The sequence below is a fragment of the Sprattus sprattus genome, assembly GCF_963457725.1.
Source record: "Sprattus sprattus genome assembly, chromosome: 18".
Taxonomy (NCBI): Eukaryota; Metazoa; Chordata; class Actinopteri; order Clupeiformes; family Clupeidae; genus Sprattus; species Sprattus sprattus.
In genome coordinates this window covers 29784597-29808596 of record NC_137916.1, presented here as the reverse complement: position 1 = coordinate 29808596, position 24000 = coordinate 29784597, and the positions used below count along the sequence as shown (strand labels likewise).

General features: G+C 46.1%; 2 protein-coding genes across 4 annotated transcripts in view; one reads left to right on the top strand and one right to left on the bottom strand.

The window, feature by feature from the left end:
* Positions 1–16465, bottom strand: part of atp6v0a1a (ATPase H+ transporting V0 subunit a1a) — a 29137-nt gene extending 12672 nt beyond the window's left edge. The window contains exons 1-11 of one of the 3 annotated variants that reach the window (XM_080856462.1): positions 16431–16465; positions 14161–14347; positions 13502–13580; positions 13279–13376; positions 12976–13104; positions 11213–11295; positions 9299–9425; positions 9015–9097; positions 8272–8365; positions 3143–3355; positions 180–330 (exon numbers count right to left, since the gene is read on the bottom strand). In XM_080856462.1, coding sequence (XP_080712588.1) covers positions 180–330; positions 3143–3355; positions 8272–8365; positions 9015–9097; positions 9299–9425; positions 11213–11295; positions 12976–13104; positions 13279–13376; positions 13502–13580; positions 14161–14277 — 1174 coding nt within the window. In that variant the 5' untranslated portion in view covers positions 14278–14347; positions 16431–16465. The remainder of the gene's footprint in view (positions 1–179; positions 331–3142; positions 3356–8271; positions 8366–9014; positions 9098–9298; positions 9426–11212; positions 11296–12975; positions 13105–13278; positions 13377–13501; positions 13581–14160; positions 14348–16430) is intronic. The other 2 variants (XM_080856461.1, XM_080856463.1) reach the window with 2 other exon arrangements.
* Positions 16466–19264: 2799 nt separating this feature from the next.
* cavin1a (caveolae associated protein 1a) overlaps positions 19265–24000 on the top strand; it is a 22465-nt gene continuing 17729 nt past the window's right edge. Inside the window, exon 1 of the mRNA XM_080856967.1 lies at positions 19265–20437. Within this exon, the coding sequence (XP_080713093.1) occupies positions 19790–20437 (648 nt within the window). The 5' untranslated portion in view covers positions 19265–19789. The remainder of the gene's footprint in view (positions 20438–24000) is intronic.

The window sequence follows — 24000 nt, the reverse complement described above, 5'->3', positions numbered from 1 at the left end:
CTGGTGTGCCTATGGGCACTCAGTCAGTTCTCCTGTCTTCTGTCATCATGGATGATTTGAGTGGGTGGGTGAGTGGGTGGGTGAGTGGGTGGGTGAGTGGGTGGGTGGGTGGGTGAGGGGGTGGGTGGGTGGGTGAGTGGGTGAGAGTGGCGAGGGGTAAAGGGTGACTGTGGGCGTACCTGGGTTGATCTCACGGTAAGTGCCGATGCCGTAGGCATCCACGATGTTCTGGAAGCCCGAGGTGAACTTGTTGGTCTTGTTGAAGGTGGGCGGCGTCTGCTTGGTCTGCATCCTGTTGAGGATGGAGGGCACGGTAGAGCCGCTCTTCTCCTGCGAAGGAGGGTGGGAGAACATTTACATTTGGTCATTTAGCAGATGCTTTTGTCCAAAGTGACGTACAAGGGAGAGAACAGTCAAGCTAAGAGCAATAAAACCCGGTGTAACAATAAATACTGCCTTTTTTTTTTTTTTTTTTTTTCAAGAAATAGAAAAACGACATAGAAAGACAAAGAAGTGCGGGACTGTCACTGCTTAAGTGCAAGTTAAGCCAAGGTGCCAGTTAGGAAGGGAGGTGCTCTCTGAGGGGTTGGGTCTTCAAGAGCTTCTTGAAGGTAGAGAGGGACGCCCCTGCTCTGATAGTGCTAGGCAGTTAGTTCCACCAACATGGAACTACAACTGAGAACAAGGCAGGACAGGACAGGGGGAGTTCAGCTCTCTCTGTGCGTCTACGTTACATCTGACTATAAGGAAAGGTAACGGCTTTAACACATGGACACATTGAGGAAACTACTCCGGTGGTCTTAGTTTTGAAAGTGTGCATGTTGTTTGCAGACAGACAAGCATGACGTACACAAAATGATCCTAGGAAAACTGAGAGGTTTGTACTGTGGAGAACCAAGTGTGACTGAGGTCTTCGGCCTTTTGGATTCCTCCGTTGACTCCAGTTGTTTTTTGGACTGATCAGCACATTTGGTTTGGTTTGTAACATCAATGGGGATTACAGGCAGGGGTTTTATTACCATCATGCTGATCACATATGCTCATTGTCCAGACCAAAAAGGCCATGACATGTCTTGGGAGAACATGGCATATGCATGCACAAGTGTAGGTTCGTATGTGTGTGTGTGTGTGTGTTAGCTGCATATATAAATAGCTTAGGGCTAAATGGGCCCACGGAGGGCTCTGCGTGACAGCTGTAAGCCCTGCTGGCATGTGGCACTTCTGAGCAGCAGTGGCAGCAGAGGCCACCCCAACAAGGAGCTTTAATCTCCACTAATGCCACTCCATACATATACACACACACACACACACACACACACACACACACACACACACACACACACACACACACACACACACACACACACACACACACACACACACACACACACACACACACACACACACACAGCACCGTTTCTAATGCCCCTTTATACACCCACAGCATCGTCTCTAGAGGCCATCACTCCAATCAACTCCACTCAACAGACCCCCTCTAAAAGGTTAACACTCATAGTCATACAAAATAAAAACTAGGATGCACTACAAGAATGCACTCCATCTCTTAGGACAAAAATCTAATTCTATACCATACACGTTAAAAACTTGATGGAAACACCCATATAGCCTTGAAAGTGGAATTCAAAACTATTTGAATCTGCCGGACTATGAGGTACGCCTGCATTATACACATAGATACGCCTCAAGTGGCTCGTCCTTTGTTTCCCTTATAGGCCCCTACACAGGGTCTTCAGACTGACAACACCATAAAACAACTTCAGGAGCTTGTCTTCAGTGGCTCACACTAGCTATACAGTGGAACCCCCAGTATCTGTCGTTTCTGTAACCATGGTTTACAAATGTGTCCTTTTTGCATAGTCAGGCTTAATACGTGCCTCATGTGTGTAAGCACGTCATTTATTTCTGATTATTCCAATGGCAGAATACAAGGCCCAGTGAACTTTGAGGTGCGTAAAAGCCATTTACAGGTGCGTAAACGATATTTAGAGGTGCGTAAACGGTATTTCCAAAATTCCAGAGGTGCATAAACGGGGTTTACCCTCCAATACAGCCCTGTTAATACGTGACTCATGTGTGTAAGCACATGTCATTTCTCATGCATGTCTGTCCTTGATTCCTCCGTCCAAATTTCCTTCACATTTTTATCAAAGGGAGGGGCTCAGACTGTTCAAAAAATCCCTGTAAAAGTTACTGCCCCTTAATTCCAGACCCTTTCAACTAGATAATTATACAACTGGTTACATACACACACACACACACAAGTCCATGTTCTGCCAGTATTGTAGTCATTCAATGCTGCTGTACAGTGTGCATAATCCCCAGAGATGCGGTATGCCTATCATGGTGGAGATGTCAGCGGTGTAGCAGGGGGCCCTGTGGCTGGTGTGGGGTCCGGGGTTTATTTTAGATCGGAGTGACTCAACCGATGTGAATGAGAATTTCTCCCTGGCCTATGAACTGCTAGATCATATCATACCAATCAGTGGGTGTGGGTGAGAGAGTGTTTGTGTGTGTGTGTGTGTGTGTGTGTGTGTCTGTGTCTGTGTGAGAGAGAGTGTGTGAGTGTGTGAGTGTGTGTGAGCGCGCGTGTGTGTGTGTGTGGTGTTAGTTGAGTGGGCTATGGGATTATATGGCTCTCAGTCAAACTCTTGAAGAACGCCTAAACACACACGATGCATGGTTCAGTGGAGCACTGGGGTCTGTCCCCACCCTTGTCTGGCACTCATCCCTGGGCATAGTTTAGGATGCCTCAGGGCCTTATAAGCCCATGCTATCCTCCATGTACACTTACTGTTAGTCAGCAGGGCTCCATTTGACACGTCGGTATAAACACAATCTCATATGAGTCACTTTAAATGTTCATCAGGACAGAACTGTGTTGTGTTTATTTCTGTGTGCATGCAAATGTGTCTAGTGTGAAAATGACCTTTTGTGAGTATGTGAGTATGTGTGTGTGTGTGTGTGTGTGTGTGTGTGTGTGTGTGCTGTGTGTGTGTGGAGGTGTGTGTGTGTGTGTGTGGAGGTGTGTGTGGAGGTGTGTGTGGAGGTGTGTGTGGAGGTGTGTGTGTGTGTGTGTGTGTGTGTGTGTGTGTGTGTGTGTGACACAAGGTGAAATGCTTACCGTTCCTCTCCGCAGGGCAAACTGGATGGAGTCGAGGTCGGACACTGGACACCAGATCTCGGCGATGAGGCACTTCTGGGTGACGTCGATGTTGCAGAGGTTGAGTGTGTGGTAGATGGCCTTCATCTTACGCACCTTGATGAACCACACACGCACCGTCTTAGCTGCCGCCTGCAGCACCCTCTGCCTGTGGTCCTCTGTCTGGTTCAGTACCTGAACACACACACACACACACACACACGCACACGCACACGCACACACGCACGCACACACACAAACAGAGGGAACATTTACATTTTCACTGTAAAAATGGCTGCCATGGCAAAAAATTCTGTTGCTTTGCTAAAAGATGATGATGACAATGAGGAGCACACAAGTTGGGAGAAATTGTTTCCAACTGTAATAATCATGGGTATCTCTTAATAACATCTCTTAATAACAGTTATCCATGTTAATATCATGGCTATCTGTTATTAACAGCCAGCATTATCAGATTTTCCATGTGTATGTCTCAAACCTTCATTGGAATATTGCACACTCGAGTTTTTTTTACAGACAAGCTAGCCTAGACGTGCCGACTGCTGGCTCTATTCTACCCATGCAGTGGGTTAGATTAGGGGATGCACCAATACCTTTTTTTTTTTCAGACCAAGTACAAGCACAAGTAATTACATTCAGAGTATCGATACGAGTATTTAATAAGGCAGCATCTTTACCATAAAAATAACAATTACCAAATCAAAATGCAGAAAATCTGAAGATATTAATGAAAAAAGAAATGTTTAACAGGAGGCTATTTCCAACCAAAAATAAACATATCACTTTCTGTTGTTTATGAGTAGGAGTATATGAGCACAGTGTTGGCCGATTTATCGGTATCGGTGCATCCCTAGTTGGATGATGTGGATCTGTGGTCTCCTCTGCCTCTGCCTGTTAGCATTAGTGTTGCTATGGTGAGCATTAGTGTTGCTATGGTGAGCTTCTGTGGGCAACAAGCGTTGTCCTGCAGAGGTCCATGTGTGATAATCTGTCCTCAGGTTGTTTGTGTGTGTGTGTGTGCGCGTGTGTGTGTGTGTGTGTTTGTGTGTGGGCACGGAGAGGTATTAGCCAGTGTGACTCACACTCAATACCAGCTGCGCCTACGGGATTGGCAAATGGAGCTGGTGCCAGGCTGAATGCCCCAAACACCCTCGCCCACGCTGGAAACACACACAGGCCGAGCAGCACGCACACACACACACACACACACACACACCCTCGCCTGAAACACAAACAGGCCGAGCAGCACGCCCTCAAAAGGCAAGCCAGGCATCGCTTCCATCCATCCGACCCCCTGTGCCATTTCTCCATCTCTCTCTTTTAGCTCTCAAAAACACCACCCACTCTCTCATCCCTCTCTCTCACACACACACACACACACACACACACACACACACACTGTTTTTTTTCTCCCTGTTTGCCTCTCTGTCCATCTCCCTTGCGGGAAACATTCTAGAACACTTGTGCGGTGACTCACTGACGGGTGTCTCTTACAGTTGGCTAAGTAGTCCCATGACAGGGGGGGGGGGTACCTCCTCAAACTCACTCGCTCGGTTTCTCTCTTCACACCCAGCTGTACCCCACACCCCCAGCTTGTGTACTGAGCACACACACACACACAAGGATGCACGCACACACACACACACACACACACACACACACACACCCAAACACACACACACACACACACCAAAGCATGCACACACACCCAAGCATGCACACAGACACACAAGGACGCACACACGCACACACCCCTCCCCCTTCACACTTCTGGCCTCGTAGCGACGGCCAAACACAAACACCCTGTGAATATTCCCAGCCGGTCTGATGCATGACTGAGGGTGTATCATCTTACTTCCCTGCTGTCTATGTGTCTCCTCCCCTCCTCTCCTCCCCTCTTCCTCCTCTCCTACTCTCTTCTTCCTCCCCTCTTCCTCCTCTCCTACTCTCTTCTTCCTCTCCTCCCCTCTTCCTCCTCTCCTCCCCTCTTCCTCCTCTCCTCCCCTCTTCCTCCTCTCCTACTCTCTTCTTCCTCTCCTCCCCTCTTCCTCCTCTCCTCCCCTCTTCCTCCTCTCCTACTCTCTTCTTCCTCTCCTCCCCTCTTCCTCCTCTCCTCCCCTCTTCCTCCTCTCCTACTCTCTTCCTCCTCTCCTCCCCTCTTCCTCCTCTCCTACTCTCTTCTTCCTCTCCTCCCCTCTTCCTCCTCTCCTCCCCTCTTCCTCCTCTCCTCCCCTCTTCCTCCTCTCCTACTCTCTTCCTCCTCTCCTCCCCTCTTCCTCCTCTCCTACTCTCTCTCGTTCACTCTCTCTAAGGACAGGCTAATCCACAGCTATTTACACGCCTTAAGATCAGCCTGTGCGTGGGTGTGTGTGCGTGTCTGTGCGTGGGTGTGCGTGGGTGTGTGTGCGTGTCTGTGCGTGGGTGGGCGCGTGAGGGTGGGTGGGTGTGTGTGTGTGTGTTTAGTGTACATGCATGTCTGGGTTGGACAGACACCCAGAAAAGGCCACTACAGCATTGGGCTGTGTGTGTATTTCAGTGTCAGCACTGGGCAGTGTCAGTTAGATGTGTGTGTGTGTGTGTGTTTGTGTGTGTGTGTGTGTGTGTGTGTGTGTGTCAGTTAGATGTGCGTGTGCGTGTGTGTGTGTGTGTGTGCGAAGGACAGGGAGAGCCAGCAGCATGTCTATGATGAAGATTATGGGAGTGAGACAGTGTGAGTGTGTTAGTGTGTGTACGTGAATGAGTTCTCATTTTCCTACCCTAATAAGGTGAGATATGGACAGATCCTTCTGTAATTGCTCACAGTCCCATCGCCATTGGAAGCCAACAATGCCAATCAAACCCGGTTGCTAGGCGCCACTCCCTCTAATAGGCTGCCCCCTAAACAATGCATTCCCGCCCCTCCTACTGGCCTTTATATTTGTGTTCATTCATGTATCCGTGCCCGGCTATTGAGTGTCGAATGCCACGGCAGTCTGGCACCAGTACCAACTGACCGCTTACACACACACACACACACACACACACACACACACACACACACACACACACACACACACACACCCCGTGCCACACCCTAACCGCCACTGCTGGGTCATTAACTGCCATCGTTAAGAGTCTCCCATACAATTCACTTCCTACATATATTTGCACAATTTTAAAAACTTCTAATTTATTCTTAACATGCCTCACTTCACACTTTACACTGCTGCTAGCCCTTCTACTCTTAATTGTTGAATTAAATGTTATATGTTATATGTTAAATTGTTATAATGCCATAGTGTTACATTACCAGTCAAAAGTTTGGACACACCTTTCATTTTTTGTAGTTGTTTGTTTCCTTTTATTATTTTCTAAAATTGTAGATTAGTACTGAAGACATTTAAACTACGAAATAACACGTATAGAATGATGTACTAAACAAAGAAAGTGTTATCTACCATGTAGAAAATAATAAAAGCAAAGAAAAAAACTTGTCAAGAAATGAGAAGGTGTGTCCAAACTTTTGACTGGTAATGTACATTAATCATAATCTACAATAATAATACTACTTATAATAATAATAATAATAATAATGAAGGAATGGATTAATGAATATTTCTGTTACTATATAAACCACTTGCATGAACACCACCACAACTTACTAATGTATAATAATGTACCTGAACATAGAGGAGAAAAAAGTATATTTCCAAAGAGCACAAATTAAACCACACTCAGCAAGAACCCCCTAAAACTGCATTGCATCAACAACCTGCCTCCCTTCTGACCTGACCACATCCTAGATAGAGTGAGCTGCACTCATCTGTGACGGATGCACACAGGTCTGATGCCTGAAGCTCTGTAGGACAGGAGCATAAATATATATTGTTTAAGCAATACACTATTTTTTTTGCCTCAGAAAAATGGCAGCATGACAGCAGCATGACAGACTAGGACTGGTTTTTAGGGGTGGGGGTTAAACTATTTTTCTCGATTCTCTCTCGATTCAGAAAAGTTTATAATCGATTTTGTAATTTAAAAAACATTATTATTATTTTTTACACATCCATTTTATGATGAAATGCAATTATCGATTGATTATCGATTATCAATTCGAAACCGATAAAACGATTATCGATGCTTTGTTTTTTTACACATTTATGTTGAAGTCATAATCGGTTTAAAATCGATAATCGATTTAGAATCGAATCGTTGACCTCTGAATCGGAATCGGAATCGAATCGTGAGGTGCCAAGAGATTCCCACCCCTACTGGTTTCTGTCTCTACTACCGTTGCATCCCTTAATGACAACAGCTCCTTGTAGCTACCCCGTCTACACTGGCCCAGGGCCTTGCCAGCTGAGTACACATTGGGACAACGGACAACAATTGCACAAAGTACACAAGAACACGTGCATACACAGAAACACACACACACACACACACACACACACAAACACAATCGGCATGTACCACAAATAGTTGGACAAACATTGTCATTAGATTAGCACCAAAGATGGCAAACAAACACACACTCACAAACACAAAGCATGTGTCGGAGTGGAATTATGAGCTGATGCTTGGAGAGTGTGTTTCCAGGTGCAATCTCTATATTAACACTAATGTAACTACACATACTGTAGAACAAAATTACACATACACAATGTTGGGATGTGAACTCCAATTAAGTAACACAAAAACAAATGGCTGCAATTGTCAAACCAAACAAATGAATGAACCTGAAAGTGTGACACTGAACAGTAAACTCAGGTCATCTCAGACCCTGGCAGTGTGTGAGGCGAGGAGTGTGTGAGGAGTGTGTGTGGTCAGAGCAGTGGCACCAGAGTGCTGGAGAGCACAGGGCCGTGTGTGTGTGAGGAGATGAGTGTGAGGAGTGTGTGTGGTCAGAGCAGTGGCACCAGAGTGCTGGAGAGCACAGGGCCGTGTGTGTGTGAGGAGATGAGTGTGAGGAGTGTGTGTGGTCAGAGCAGTGGCACCAGAGTGCTGGAGAGCACAGGGCCGTGTGTGTGTGAGGCGAGGAGTGTGTGATGAGTGTGTGTGTGTGTGGTCAGAGCAGTGGCACCAGAGTGCTGGAGAGCCCAGGGCCTTACCATCTGCAGGTCATCGATGCGGATGGCGACCCCGCCAGCCATCTCCTTCCTCTCCTGGGGGGTTTCCGGACAAGGGTACAACGACGCTCTGAACCTGTGGGGGAATACGGACACTGAGCAACTCACGCTTTGGACCTCATGTATGACGCACTGCTAACTGTAACTTTCACTATTTTGACTATTTCAGAAGGGTTTTATTCCTTTTATCATAATAATAATAATAATAATAATAATAATTCATTTAATTTTTAACGCACTTTTCATTCACAAGAATCTCAGAGTGCCTACATATTAGAAACTAACTATAATAATACAATCAAATAAAAAATTCATGATTTTAGTAATCCAAGAAGCCTATCTGAACATCAGGTTTTGATACGATGTTGATCATTATTTTTTTGTGGACCTCATGTATGACGCATTGCTAACACTGAAGTTCTGTAATCTTTTGAGGAGACGTGTTTTGTGGCCTTAGTGTTATCCAGCACAGTTAGTACAGACGCACTACAGTATGCAACCTCATGACCTTGATAATGTTGTTGAAACACACCACCTGCTAACAGCCCCGCTGCTCTCAATGACAACCTCAGAAGCGTTTATTACGACCGATAAAGCGCCGTCTCAACTCAGCGGAGTGTAAATAACCATCCTTTATCCAGCTAATTACCATGGCAACTATAACAGGACAAAAGAAAAACACAAATATATTTTGGGATTGATTCCTAGCCTTGAGGCGCTCTCACCCTTCACAGATCTTCTTCACTCTGTTCTTCAGTTGGTCACCCTGGAAGAAGATGATGAAGACCGACTTGTGCACCTGATCGCCCTGATTAAGTGAAGAAAAAGAAAAGTCAAACACATGAGAGGAGCACTAATACTCTCCTGATCACACAGGGACTTACAATGGCTTTATTGTAGTAACTCTACTTCCCCTGAAGGGTAGCAATAGGCAGTCATTAACTTAAAGAGCGGTCACTATATCAGAGTGTCTTCCATTTTAGGTCAGGCAGTTGGTCAGACAACTCACTGTGGTTGGATCCTCAAGGGGGTCCTCAATGTCGGCCTGCTTAAGGAAGACGTTGCCACGGCAAACCCGCCACAGCATCCTCTCGAACGTGGGGATCCTCTCCCTGCCAATCACCCCGGCAACAAACCTTTGGAAAGAGCAACAGTCAACTATTTGTATGTCCTTCATTTTGACAGGACACTCATATTACATTTCCTGACAACTCTTACGAAGACCACTTCTACTGTCAACTGTGTCGTTTTTGCTCTGTAAAACTTCATCTGAGGGTGTTACGACCCCCTGCGCCCCTGCAGACATTGCAGTGGACATGCATGGCCCGCAGGCAACAGTGGGGATTATGTAACGGCAACGACGGGTTGATTGCCTGATGATCCACACCTTGGGAGGTGTGGGAGATAAAAGGCTGGTGGACACCTGTCTCTCTCTCTCTCTCTCTCTCTCTCAAACTGAGAATGCCAGCTACAGACGTAAACCCTAGCCACGTTGCCTTTGAGTTCGTGAGTTTGTATGGACTAAATAAACACGCGTTATTTTTGTAAGAAAACCTTTGTTGTCTGCCTCCAAATGTTATTGCTTCGGTCACGAGCCGGCTGGAACGTAACAGAGGGGCATCCAACAAAGCAGGATTTCTGAGCTAGCCAGATTACTCTGGCTAAATAAAAAGCTGGTTAATATGACCAGAAAAAAGCCCCAGTAATCCTGCCATGTGTAAGCACTCCTTGATGAGAACAGTGCGTGACAAACAACATTAGCAAAGCATGCTCAGTATGTGTACACATCTCCTCCATCGTGCAATAGCCTGTTTCCTGTTTCTGTACTTGCCTCTGGGAGTAAGCAAACACAACAAACTAAACAGAAGCTAGACGAAACTAACCCATTTAAGATAAGATAAGATAAGATAAACTTTTATTAATCCCGTTAGGGAAATTCAGGTGTCATAGCAGCAGGACTATGAAGTGAATACAAGGGATAACAGGAATGGGAATCAAACATACACATTTAAAACATATATGGACAAAGGACACACTTGTCATACTGGCACATTATTTCGTGGCTTCATCAAATGCTTTTGGTTCCTGTTGTCCCTTTTATTCACTTCATAGTCCTGCTGCTATGACACCTGAATTTCCCTAACGGGATTAATAAAAGTTTATCTTATCTTATCTTATCTTAAATGGGTTAGTTTCGTGAAGCTTCTGTTTAGTTTGTTTTGTTTGCTTACTCCCAGAGGCAAGTACAGAAAGTACTGAGTTTAAATATTTGGTTCAACTTCTCTGGGCTAAGGGAGGGTTATTCCACAGAACTGATTCAGCACACATTAAACTTTAACTCTGAGTTGACAGAATGTCAGCTCCTGACTTCCAGAATAGCTGACTGTCAAAACTCTAAGCCTGTTCCAACTAAATGATGACCAATGAATATATTTTCAGTCCACTGTTTTTTGACTAAACTAATGCCTGAATATTATTTGCGGCAGTTTATTGTTCCATAAACTTCGAGCCACACAAGTCCAGTACAGCACAGTGCATCCAGAGCAACCCCTTGCCTTAGGCCTATTATTTGATGCTAAACTTCACCTATTCCTAGCAGCTGATACATTATGTGAAACCATGCACAAGATGCGTTAACAAAAGTAACGGCTCTGCCCAAAACCTAATTTCCATATTAGCAGGCTCTTGTTAGGCTGCTGGGCTCCCTGTGTGAGATTTCAGGGGTTTGAGTTATGGGCTGAAGAATTTCATTCAGGGTGGACTTACCCCAGCCTTAGCGGCGCACCACGGCCCACCTCACTGGGGTAACACACACACACACACACACACACACACCACACACACCACACACACCACACACACCACACACACACACACACACACACACACACACACACACACACACACAGAGAGATACACTTACCCCAGCCTTAGCGGCGCACCACGGCCCACCTCACTGGGGTCCAGCAGGGTAGAGGACTCCTCCATCAGGGCCGGGTCCTCCATCTGAGAAGGGAAGGAATGGAAGGAAGACCATCAGAACTGGCATTGATCCTTACGGACACACCGGCTCCCTCACCCCTCCAGCCTAATGAGGACACTCAAAGAGAGGATACTCAAAGAGAGGACACTCATGGAGTTGCATGCTTAGAGGCTGAGCCATCCCATTGGCATCTGCACTGGGTCAACTAGCGTTGACTTGGGGAATCATGATTGGGAAGGTCATCATGGGGAATATGATATTATTTTATTATTATTTGTATTATATATTAATAAACATATAGCTCCTTACATACACCCCTCAGCCCACTGTGAAAGGCTAGGTCCCATGGTTAATATCTTTGTTATGCACATGCTGAACAGTCCATGCATATATATGGGTGTGTGTGTGAGCATGTACATATTTATTTGTAAATGTGTGTTTGTTTATTTATTTGTATTTATGTGTTGTAAATGTGTGTGTGGAAAGACAGAGCTGATTGGTATGGGGGTGTTGAAGGACAATAGAATGCCATGGAAATAAATATTTAACAGGACAGTGTCTGGTGTGACACAGTGAGGGTAGAAAATCCATTCCTGTGGCATCTGAAGCGGTCAATGATTGGCCGAGGGCAAAAAGTGATTTTCTAGAATGATCTACCCTCATTCAACCTCATGAGCACTTGTAAACGGTGCCATAACACCTCCAAGTTCAACCGTGAGGACATGAGTGAGTGGAGGCTCGGCGGGTGTGCGCGCGCGCGTGTGTGTGTGTGTGTGTGTGTGGAGGCTGGGCGGTCTGGTAAAAACAGGCCCTGTGTGTGTGTGTGTGTGTGTGTGTGTGTGTGTGTGTGTGTGTGTGTGGAGGCTGGGCGGCCTGGTAAAAACAGGCCCTGTGGGGATAGTCTAGGGGATGATAAAGGACACACAGAGAGCAGTCTACTGTTTATAAACAGCTGCATTACCAGGCAGAGTGATGGAAACCTGTAGAACTGGAAAAGGGAAAAAAGCCGGAAGAGGCAGGTCCAAAGGAAGAGGGGGCAGTGAGGGAGAGTGTGTGTGTGTGTGTGTGTGTGTGTGTGTGTGTGTGTGTGTGTGTGTGTGTGTGTGTGTGTGTGTGTGTGTGTGTGTGTGTGTGTGTGTGTGTGTGTGTGTGTGTGTGTGTGTGTGTGTGTGTGTGTGTGTGTGAGTGTGAGTGTGAGTGTGAGTGTGTGTGTGTGTGTGTGTGTGTGTGTGTGTGTGAGTGTGAGTGAGTGTGAGTGTGAGTGTGAGTGAGTGTGAGTGAGTATGAGTGAGTGGGAGTGTGTGTGAGTGTGTGTGAGTGAGTGGGAGTGTGTGTGAGTGTGTGGGAGAAAGTGAGTGTGTGTGTGTGTGAAAAAGTGAGTGTGTGTGTGTGTGAGAAAGTGAGTGTGTGTGTGTGTGAGAAAGTGAGTGTGTGTGTGTGTGAGAAAGTGAGTGTGTGTGTGTGTGTGTGTGAGAAAGGGAGTGTGTGTGTGTGTGAGAAAGGGAGTGTGTGTGTGTGTGTGTGTGTGTGGCATTAAGATATGTAGGAAAGAAAGACAGCGCATCCTCCCATTGTTCTGTGGAAATCCCTCAGACTGTGTTACAGCAAATGACGTGTTATCTGTACTCGGGCGAATAGGCATGCAAAAGATCTTAGTCAGCAACACATACTCTTCCACTTCCACTTCCACAGCCAGTCCTGACCTCATCAAAGAACTGCTGGGTGCGTCTCAAGATGTGCTTGAGCTCGGTCAGCTCCAGGAAGTTCTTCTTCAGGGCCTCCTGGTTTGTGTTGATCTCCTTCAGCTCATTCTCCAGCTTCTCAAAGGTGGCCTGACAGACACAGAAGAGGTCAAAGGGTCAAGGGTCATTAGAGAAGGATTGTTATCAAACGGAGGCTCTGTTCACAATGTGTTGATTTGAGGAAGCTGAACGGCCTCTAAACGCCTAGAGACAATAGTATTGCTGTGGCGCTATATAAATAAAATTGAATTGAATTGAAGTTACCTCCAGGTCAATCATATCTCTGGGGAAAGGGACTTCTGGGTTTTCTCCCGTGTCAACAATGGGAATGTTGGCTCTCTTGATTTCCTTTTCCACAAATCCTGACACAAAACAGGAAAAGGAAGGTTGGTTTGTTTGTTTGTTTGTTTGTGGGTAAAAGTGAACTAAAGAGAGGGGGAAGGAAGAAGAGGAAGTTGGCCATTTTGGAGGAAGCATTCTCACTCACTCAGTTTGCGGTCCATCTCCTCACAGCGACGCACCTCGTTCACAAACTTCCTCTGGAACACGTTCACGTCTGGGTTCAGCTAGAAGAAACATACAAGCAGAAGGCTGTCAGCATCCAAGGTTGCCTGAGCAACAAACCCTATGCTATCCTCATAATTTTTCTAAGCACTCATTACTCAATGCACTGAATTTAGTACACACAATGCCATTGCCTCAACCATGTACCCACCCTTGTCTTAAGATAGAGAAATGTATTATGTTTCTCAATTCTGTCATGTTATTATTTTCCAAATTAGACCACGTGTGTGTGTGTGTGTGTGTGTGTGTGTGTGTGTGTGTGTGTGTGTGTGTGTGTGTGTGTGTGTGTGTGTTTGAGAGAGAGTGAGTGAGTGAGCGTGAGAGAGATAGATAGAAAGAGAGAGGGAGAGAGCGAGCGAGTGCGAGCGAGCGAGTGCGAGCGAGAGCGAGCGAGCGAGCGACAGAGAGAAAGACTGAGCGAGAGATTTAGAGAGAAAGAGAGCGAGAGAAAGACAGTGGCCTCAGTGAGGAAGAGGGGTTGGATGGCGACGTGTGTGTGTGTGTGTGTGTGTGTGTGTGTGTGTGTCTAAGTGTGTGTCCTCAGTGAGGAAGAGGGGTTGGACGGCGGGGGCTCCCACTCACGTCTCTGAACTGCACCATGCCGATCTCTCCCAGCTCACTGACACAGCAGTAGGCCGACTCTGATTGGAGGAAGAGCTGGGCCAGCGTCATCTCCTCGCTGCGGAACAGCTCCCCCATGGCTGCACGGCACTCTGGGTATTCCGCCCTAAAAAACCCTCAACAACCAACTCTCTACTGGCAGAGGCTGCTGGGATAAGAGAGACAAAAGATTACCCAGAGCACATAAAATATACAAAGTCACAGCATATTGTATGCCAGAGTACATTTACTATTTTTGAGAGAATAATTCTGTGCGTGCACTCGAGATACCTCAGTTTTCCAATTCAAGCACTCATAATAAAAAAAACATAAATAAAACCCTATTTTTTTTAAACATGTTAGTTGGCTGTCTTTCCCATTTGTGTTGGCAATAGAAGCCAAGCCCTTCAAATATCCAGCCTCCATCATTCTGAACCAGCCAGCTACTTAGGTCGGGACCTTTTCACAGGCACTAGTCAGCTGAGAGAGCACCCTCAGTGGAGCTCCATTCCCCCCTCCTTGAATACCACTGAACCTCTCATTTTCAACCTCGTGCCGAAGCATGCCACTGTCTGCACAGCCAATTTACACAGACGTGAGAAGGTATGCAAGCGGTTGTGTTGCATTTGCTGACACACTGAAAATCACATTCAAACAATGAATTGCTAAATCCATCAGTATCCAAAGTAGCCTAGCAGAGTCTCCATAGACTCTTCAGTGTGTCTTTGCTTCCCTGCCTGAACATGTGATGGTGACAGCCAAGAGAGTGGAGCCTGCTCCATCAGCTGTATGGGGAATATACAATGGAGCATTCAAGGCTAAGCATTATTGAATGTGCCTGCCCATGAAATTCTTCATCAACAAAGAAGTGAAGGTTTAAAACATTAGGTTTGTCGTAAAGCGCTCTTCTAGACCTCCTTCTTTAGAGGGGCCAATGCTCCACTTCAGTCTCCGCAGGACACCAGAAGTTTATGGGTGTGACAGTTTCCCTGAGGCTGTGAATGAGGATCTCAATGGGAACAGAACGGCACCTGATAATAACAGAAGAGATGTCTTCAGGCCATTTGAAAGGAGAGGAAGAGAGGTTTTACAGTGGGTAGGGGATTATGGACTAAGCTGAGCCATGTGACGTGTTGTTCAAGGCAAAGCCTCTACAGTCAGAGGGCATCCCAGTCTGTAATCTCAACAAGTGGAATTCCACAAATCAATTGTGAGAAATGAGGGGAAAAGTCCGGTTAAAGCCTACAACCATGCTACAAACATACCACGTATTTGAGTGTCCGCCGACAATAAACACAACAGAAGGCTCTGCCATTGAAGTAGAAATTACATTATTTAATCATTAAGATTGAAATGAAAACACGAAAAACAACAGCCGTCATTGGAGACGTGTAGGTTAAATATTTCAGCATCCAGGTGAACATAAGAGGGCCATGGTCTAATAACCTCTCAAGGACGAGACAGGGACAGCAGACGGTACCGAACTGTCACAGTTTAAGATTAAAAGATAGCTCACATTAAGAGAAGACACGTCAACTAACACTTAAACCTGTTCTTATTCGAACAGCATTAGCTTTACGAACGGTAGCATGTCAGAATGTACGATACGCTACGCCATGTAATGTTATCCAATTAACTTAGCTAACTAACTAACTAACTAGCTAGCTAACCAAGCTATGATGCAGTCTGAGTAACTCAGCGAGCAAACGCTTCGGGTTGTCTGCCACAATTAACTTTAACACTTTTACAGAAACTCTGACTTGTTAAGACTAGATTGCTGGCAAACTGTCTTAACTTGACATTAAGACCCAACACATATAATAATTAACCAAACTAGATAACACGTCTAACGTCAACTAAAGTAGCTAGTTATCAAAGCTAACTTATCTTGCAAACTTACAGGTAATTTGAATAGCGACCTCAAAACAATCAATAAGACTCAACAGCACTACATGTGTGTCCGAAAAACTAGCACCAACTTCATAAACAACAAAACCATGTTATAAATTAAAGGTCTCTGGAGAAGCAAGAGCCTACTGGCTAGCACGGTTAGGCTACCTATCCTAGGATAGCTAGCTAACGTTACTCTGACAACAACTTAATCATGAAGCATTAAAGTAAGGAAAAGAGCTGGCTAAGTTTTAGAAAAGTAACAAACATTTCCAGACCAACTCAAGCCTGGTCTCACAACTTCTCTTGGCGTTTAAAAGTATCAATATTTGGTAGTACAGCATGTGGACACATATTCCTACCGTAAATTGATGTCTTCCTCCGATAGCTATCTGGCTGTCAACTCAGTGTCCCACCCGTAACATGAATTATCAGCTGACCGGCTTGTGATGACGAAATGGGGTGGCGCGAACTCACCCAAAAGCGACGTGAGTCACATGATCAGTCTTACCTGTTTCACGAACAGATACTACCTACCTGGACGAGTTTTCTTTTTTCGGCTGAGAGTGTCATTTTAACATCCTAAGTTTTCCTGGCCTGAAAGCTCTTGTTGAAGGGTTCTTCATAATTATACATACATTTATATTCCCTACACTATTATATATGCTTTAGGCCTACAGTTTGATCTATGGAAGCCGAGTGGAATGTCTTCCATGCACCGGCGATATATGATAAAAAAATAAATAATAATAATACAATTTTTTTATGTAACTGTGCTTCAAGGGCCATATCTTTGTTTTATTTTTGATCCTCCCTTTAACCTGGGACATAAATCCTGTCCCCCTTCTATTCACTGACTGTAAGTAGGTGAGTCATCAGTCGTGGCACTTGAGTCGTTATACCACCACTGCTAGAATTGTTTTGCATTATGCTGAGCATTGTACAATTTGTGGTTATGCAGCTTCCTGAACCTTATCATAGCTTGCAGAGTTGCACTGACAGTTAGTTCTTTCTTATTATCAACTAGGCTTCTAAGCACAGTCCATTACTCTCACGTATAGCCTACATTCTCTGCAAATCAGTCAGTGCAGTTCATTTTCTCTGACACCAGTTCACAAGTCCAGTACAGCACAGTGCATCCAGACCAACCCCTTGTCTTAGGCCTATTATTTGATGCTAAACTTCGCCTATTCCTAGCAGCTGATACATTATGTGAAACCATGCACAATAGCAAGATGCGTTAACAAAACTAACGGCTCTGCCCAAAACCTAATTTCCATATTAGCAGGCTCTTGTTAGGCTGCTGGGCTCCCTGTGTGAGATTTCAGGGGTTTGAGTTATGGGCTGAAGAATTTCATATAGAGTCTGTAATGAAACAGGGTGCATATATGGGACAAAGCTGTGTGTGTGTGTGTGTGTGTGTGTGTGTGTGTGTGTGTGTGTGTGTGTGTGTGTGTGTGTGTGTGTGTGTGTGTGTGTGTGTGTGTGTGTGTGTGTGCTTATGTGTGTGTGTGTGTGCTTATGTGTGTGTGTGTGTGTGTGTGTGTGTGTGTGTGTGTGTGTGTGTGTGTGTATGTGTGTGCTTATGCGTGCATATTTGTCTTATTAGCTGGTAGTCTAAGTAGGCAAACTCATGTAAACCTCAAGCCAACAGGAAGAATAACTCACTGTTCTATACCATTACTCAGTCTCTCCATGTCATGCACCTGACTTGAACCTGCATGCTGTGTTTCCATAAGCAGAGAGACCTACTTTTCTACGTGTTTTTAATTTCCTTGCCCTGCATTCCTGACTGAACTCAACCATCACGACTAGGGCAAAGGGGATATTACATAATCTCAACTGACCTTCAAGAGTGAAGTCTGCAATTCTAATCCAATCCAATTGTTATGTGTGTACACATTATTAAAAAAAAAAAAAACGTTCGTACACAGTCCTGGCATCGTAAATAGGAAATAAACATTTGTTCAGACCGAGCCATAAACAATTCTAGGCGATCAACACATTGCTTCAGGAACCTGGAAGGAAAGAGTATAATTTGTTGAGCCTTAAGTATCAATAACTTTCACTCGAATTGTGGATCCAGTGATTGAATGGTACTGTGTGTGTAATAGAGGGCAGTGTGTACAGATGTGTTCAGCTGTGCAATGGTGACACTGATCAAAAAACCCTAAAACGAACAGCTAATCTCACATTGTCACCCTCTAGTGGCTGCTATATAATCTGCAATGGAAGACTGTACTGTACGTACAGCTGATTGCAGATGCAGAGACACCATTACCCATTATAATTACCCAGCAAAAGTTTGAAATGGTTATGGTTATTTTCGCTCCGTATGTCTGTGTTTGTGTATGTTTGTGCTCAGTACTGCTCAATATTCCTGTAAGGCAGTGTATTTAAAGCAGCACAGTAGGACCATTCAGTTTGTGCTATTGGTCCCATCCTGTTGTTGCTTTGTTCCCCTGTATCTCTTCATAACTCTCTGTCTCTCCCTTTCTCTATCAATCTAATCTCTCTCTCTCTCTCCTCTCTCTTTTCTCTCTCTCTCTCTCTCTCGCTCTGTCTTGGCTTGACAGTGATAGCAATATTTTGATCTGCCGAAGACAGATATTCCAGTACATATAGACACAGTATATCCCAATAAACTATCTATGAATAGATAGATGAATGCAATACAGCTTATTCAGATTTTGACACCTGTGCGTGTGTGTCTGTGTCTGTGCGTGTGCGTGTGCGTGTGTGTATGTGTGTGTGTGTGGGGGGGGGTATTTGATTGTGTGTGTGTATGTGTGTGTGTGTGTGTGTGTGTGTGTGTGTGTGTGTGTGTGTGTGTGTGTGTGTGTGTATGTGTGTGTGTGTTTGCGTGTGTGTGTGTGTGTGTGTGTGTGTGTGTGTGTGTGTGTGTGTGTGTGTGTGTGTGTGTGTGTGTGTGTGTATTTGTGGGACTCCCCTAAGGGAAAGGGAGCAGGATCTCTAGACAGTGGGGAGGGGATGAGCCTGAAAGGTCTTTTTTGGGAAGGGGGTGGGACAAGTGTGTGTGTGTGTGTGTGTGTGTGTGTGTGTGTGTGTGTGGGGGCGGGACGAGGGGTGGGAAAGGGAAAGTCTGACTGGTTATTACACCGAGCTATGGCATCTGAGCTCAGACAGTCATGTACATACACCCCTCCCCAACACACACACACACACACACACACACACACACACACACACACACGACACTCACACTCACACCCACGCACTCCCACACACATATTGGGGCTGTGAGAGTTGCCTGCCTGCCATTGCCTGCCAGCGTCCTGGGACCGACAGAGAGGGAGAGAGAGAGTGAGTGAGACGGAGAGAGAGAGGGAGGGAGAGGGAAAGTGTGTTTGTGTGAGAGAGAGAGGGGTCGAAAGAGAGGAGAGATAGAGCAGAAGGAGGTAGAGAGACAAGTGGCACAGGCATTACTGAAGAGGACTTCTTGCATTGTCTGCAGCAAGGGGACAACAGCTACACGACCAAATCGGATCCCGATCAGTCTGTTGGACGACAGACTTTTACCCCCCCCCCACCCACCTCTTTTTTTGAAGACTTTATTTTTACTCACTGGCGACTGGTCGCACACACTTACCGCGCGTGTGTGTGTGTGACGGATTTGTTGGCGTTCGAACGTGTGTGAGCGAGCAAGTGAGCGTGTGTCCCTTTACGCATTCGACAGGATCTCCCGTTTGACATTCTGCCCATGGCTGACCTGAGCCTAAAGCTGGAACGCGTCGCCCTCAACGACGCCTCCGATGACGAGGAGGAGGTCCCCCTGGTGACGGCCGCGGTGAAGCCCGCCGTCACGCCGGTCAAGAAGGGGCCCAGCGTCGTTGCCACCCCTGTGCCCACTACCGTGCCCGCCACCGCGGTGCCACCTGCCGACAGCGATGACGACGAGGACGAGGACGTTGTCTACGATGACGACGACGACGATGACGACGACGACCCGGCCATGGAGGTGAAGCTGGCCCTGGACCCGGCTGGCGATCAAGACAAAGACGACGAAGTGGACGAAGTGGACGCCAACGGCATGATGGTGCTGGCCCTGCTGGACAAGATCATCGGCGTGGTGGACCACATCCAGCACACCCAGAACAGCCTGGAGGCCCGGCAGACGGGCATGGAGAAGAGCGTGACCATCATCCAGAGCGACCTCACCAAGCTGGCCAAAAACCACACGGGCACCAGCAACACCGTCAACAAGATGCTGGACAAGCTCCGCAAGGTCAACACCAACGTGAAGAGCGTCCGCGGCGAGCTGGAGAGGCAGGCCGGACAGATCAAGAAGCTGGAGAGCAACGAGAACGAGCTGCTCAAGAGAAAGAACTTCAAAGTCATGATATACCAGGTAAGGGTGTGTGTGTGTGTGTGTGTGTGTGTGTGTGTGTGTGTGTGTGCATGTTTTATAAGTATCCGTTTGGAGTGAAGATGAATTGAAGAAAAGTTAATTTGGTGTCAATATTTGAAACATTGTTTCTGATGTGTTTTTATTTTACAACTTCTAAAATGGAGTCCCCCATGTAACCATGGCTGTGTAGTTCTGCAAAACTGTGTCCATGGTTCCATATGCCAATGTGTGTGTGTGTGTGTATGTGTGTGTGTGTGTGTGCATGTTCCTTGCATAGTACTTGCTGAGTGTGTGATTTTTCCATGCTGTTTAAAGTACACACAGATTCCACCTCGGGGCCGGGCTGAGCATTCCTCATATAACTTTAGAAAGTCGCACACCTTTGCCAAAGACGCACAAACCTTCCACTAATGTCCTCGCAACATGCGGAACCACCCTCCATTAGATCTCCCTCACTCCCAAGTCACTGTCAGATTCGAATGTGTTTGCATTCTCTCACAAGTTTCTTGTGCAGTAAACCTGCATAAAACTTTGTATACTGCTGTAGAACATGAGATAACTTTGCAACAAAGTGATATAATGAGTCCCAAACTGAAGTTTGCAATCGAGTGAAAAGTTGTTTTTGAGCCGAAGTGGTTAAAGTAACGAGTTGGTTATGAACCGTTTCTTCCCAGAGGGAGTTCGGTCAGGATCATATCTCTCTCCTTTTCCCCGTTAGCAACTTGAGTGTGTGGGGGGTCAGGGAGTGGTACAGACTTGAGTGTGTGGGGGGGTCAGGGAGTGGTACAGACTTGAGTGTGGGGGGGGGTCAGGGAGTGGTACAGACTTGAGTGTGGGGGGGGGGGGGGGGGTCAGGGAGTGGTACAGACTTGAGTGTGGGGGGGGGGGGGGGGGGTCAGGGAGTGGTACAGACTTGAGTGTGGGGGGGGGTCAGGGAGTGGTACAGACTTGAGTGTGGGGGGGGGGGTCAGGGAGTGGTACAGACTTGAGTGTGTGGGGGGTCAGAGAGTGGTACAGACTTGAGTGTGGGGGGGGGGGGGGGGGTCAGGGAGTGGTACAGACTTGAGTGTGGGGGGGGGGGGGGGGGGTCAGGGAGTGGTACAGACTTGAGTGTGTGTGGGGGGGGGGGGGGTCAGGGAGTGGTACAGACTTGAGTGTGTGTGGGGGGGGGGGGGTCAGGGAGTGGTACAGACTTGAGTGTGTGGGGGGTCAGGGAGTGGTACAGACTTGAGTGTGTGGGGGGTCAGGGAGTGGTACAGACTTGAGTGTGGGGGGGGGGGGGGGGGGTCAGGGAGTGGTACAGACTTGAGTGTGTGTGGGGGGGGGGGGGGTCAGGGAGTGGTACAGACTTGAGTGTGGGGGGGTCAGGGAGTGGTACAGACTTGAGTGTGTGTGGGGGGGGGGGGGTCAGGGAGTGGTACAGACTTGAGTGTGGGGGGGTCAGGGAGTGGTACAGACTTGAGTGTGTGTGGGGGGGGGGGGGGTCAGGGAGTGGTACAGACTTGAGTGTGGGGGGGTCAGGGAGTGGTACAGACTTGAGTGTGTGGGGTCAGGGAGTTGTACAAGGCCCCTCATGGGGTGCTGTCAAGAAAAGCTTCTCAAAGACAGAATGTGACAAAACTGTGTCACCTCAGTGTTAAGAAAGCCACAGCTTGCATCTGTAAAAATCCAATTGCAGATTACAGGTTTAAGGCACAGTCACACTGCAGACTATAACAACTGCTGTAAATACTATGGTTTTAAATGTCACTTTGCCTCAGAATAAGGGCAACGTCCACACCACACACTATACAAATAACAACACGAAGAACGATATTGTTGAGCCTCACTTTCAGCAACGTCCACACAACACACTATAAGAATAACAACACAAAGAACGATATTGTTGAGCCTCACTTTCAGCAACGTCCACACCACACACTATAAGAATAACAACACAAAGAACGATATCGTTGAGCCTCACTTTCAAAGCGATTTTTTTGAAATTTCAGCAAAAAAGTGAATTATATTTCTGAGAGGTTTTCCCTATAGTTGGTCAGTGTGGATACAACTATATTGTTATGGTTACAGTTGTCATTGTAGTTATTGTTGGCAGTGTGGACAGAGCTTTACAGTAGCTGCTATGCATAATGAAACAAACAGAAAAAAATAAGTGAGCGCCAGAAATAATCTTTTTAAAGGAACACATAATGGTCCAGTTCAGAACAGTACCAGTCAAAAGTCTGGACACACCTTTCATTTTTTTGAGAATTGTTTTCTTTACTTTTCTTATTTTCTACATTGTAGATTAATACTGAAGACATTTAAACTACGAAAGAACACATATGGAATGATTTACTTAACAAAAAAAGTGTTATCTACCATGTAGAAAATGATAAAAGTAAAGACTTGAAAAATGAGAAGGTGTGTCCAAACTTTTGACTGGTACTGTATCTCAGAGGTGGATACAAACAGGGTGTGTGTGTGTGTGTGTGTGTGTGTGTGAGGTGTGTGTGAGGTGTGTGTGTGTGTGTGTGTGTTCAGTTCAGTATATCAGAGGTGGATACAAACAGGGTGTGTCACTGGCCTACATGAAGCGCATGGTTGTATGGTTAGCTCAGAGCTTGATATAGAGCCATGAGACATCAAACGGTGCTCCAGTAAAACACACTATGTTCTCCCCCGAGACACCAGTCCGCTCTCTCTGTCACAGACAATCACACACACAAACGCCAACGCATGCTCAACAGTTGCTAATAATTAGTTTCTTTCACCAGTGGGAGGATATGAGAGTTGACTATTACAGGTTCCCAAGGAGGGAAGAGCAGTTTTAGATGACGATGTACAGTACCAGTCAAAAATGTGGACACTTTTATTATTTTCTACAATGTAGATTAATACTGAAGACATTTAAAACTATGAAAGAACACATATGGAATGATGTACTAAACAAACAAAAAAGTGTGATCTACCATGTAGAAAATAATAAAAGTAAAGAAAAAACTTCTCATAAAAAGAGAAGGTGTGTCCAAACTTTTGACTGGTACAGTATCTGTTTTATGTCCGCTCACTAAGCTCTTAAACTCTGTGAGTCTGCACCACTTGGTGCGTACCTATGAGTGCACTGACAAGTACACAATGCTGTCACGTGTAAATGTGTGTGCATACGTAAAGTATATTTGTGTGATAATCTTTGTGATCAGTCATATGTGAGCGACTGTGTTGTTCAGGGAGTAGAAATAAATATCAGACTGTTCTTCGGAGTAACAGGTTGTTCCTTTTATTTTATGTTAGTGACAAGGTACCCTGCATGACGGTGGGCAGAGAAACAGACAGGGAGTGGGAGAGAGAACGAGAGAAGGAGAGGGAGAGAGAGAGAGAGAGGGAGAGAGAGAGAGGGAGAGAGAGAGAGAGAGAGAACGAGAGAAGGAGAGGGAGAGAGAAGGAGAGAAGGAGAGGGAGAGAGAGAGAGAGAGAGGGAGAGAGAGAGAGAGAGAGAGAGAGAGAGAGAGGCTTTTTATAGTACAGTCTTCTGTAATGTCTGCGATGCCTGGCTAATGGTCGTACCATGAGGGTAAGCAGAG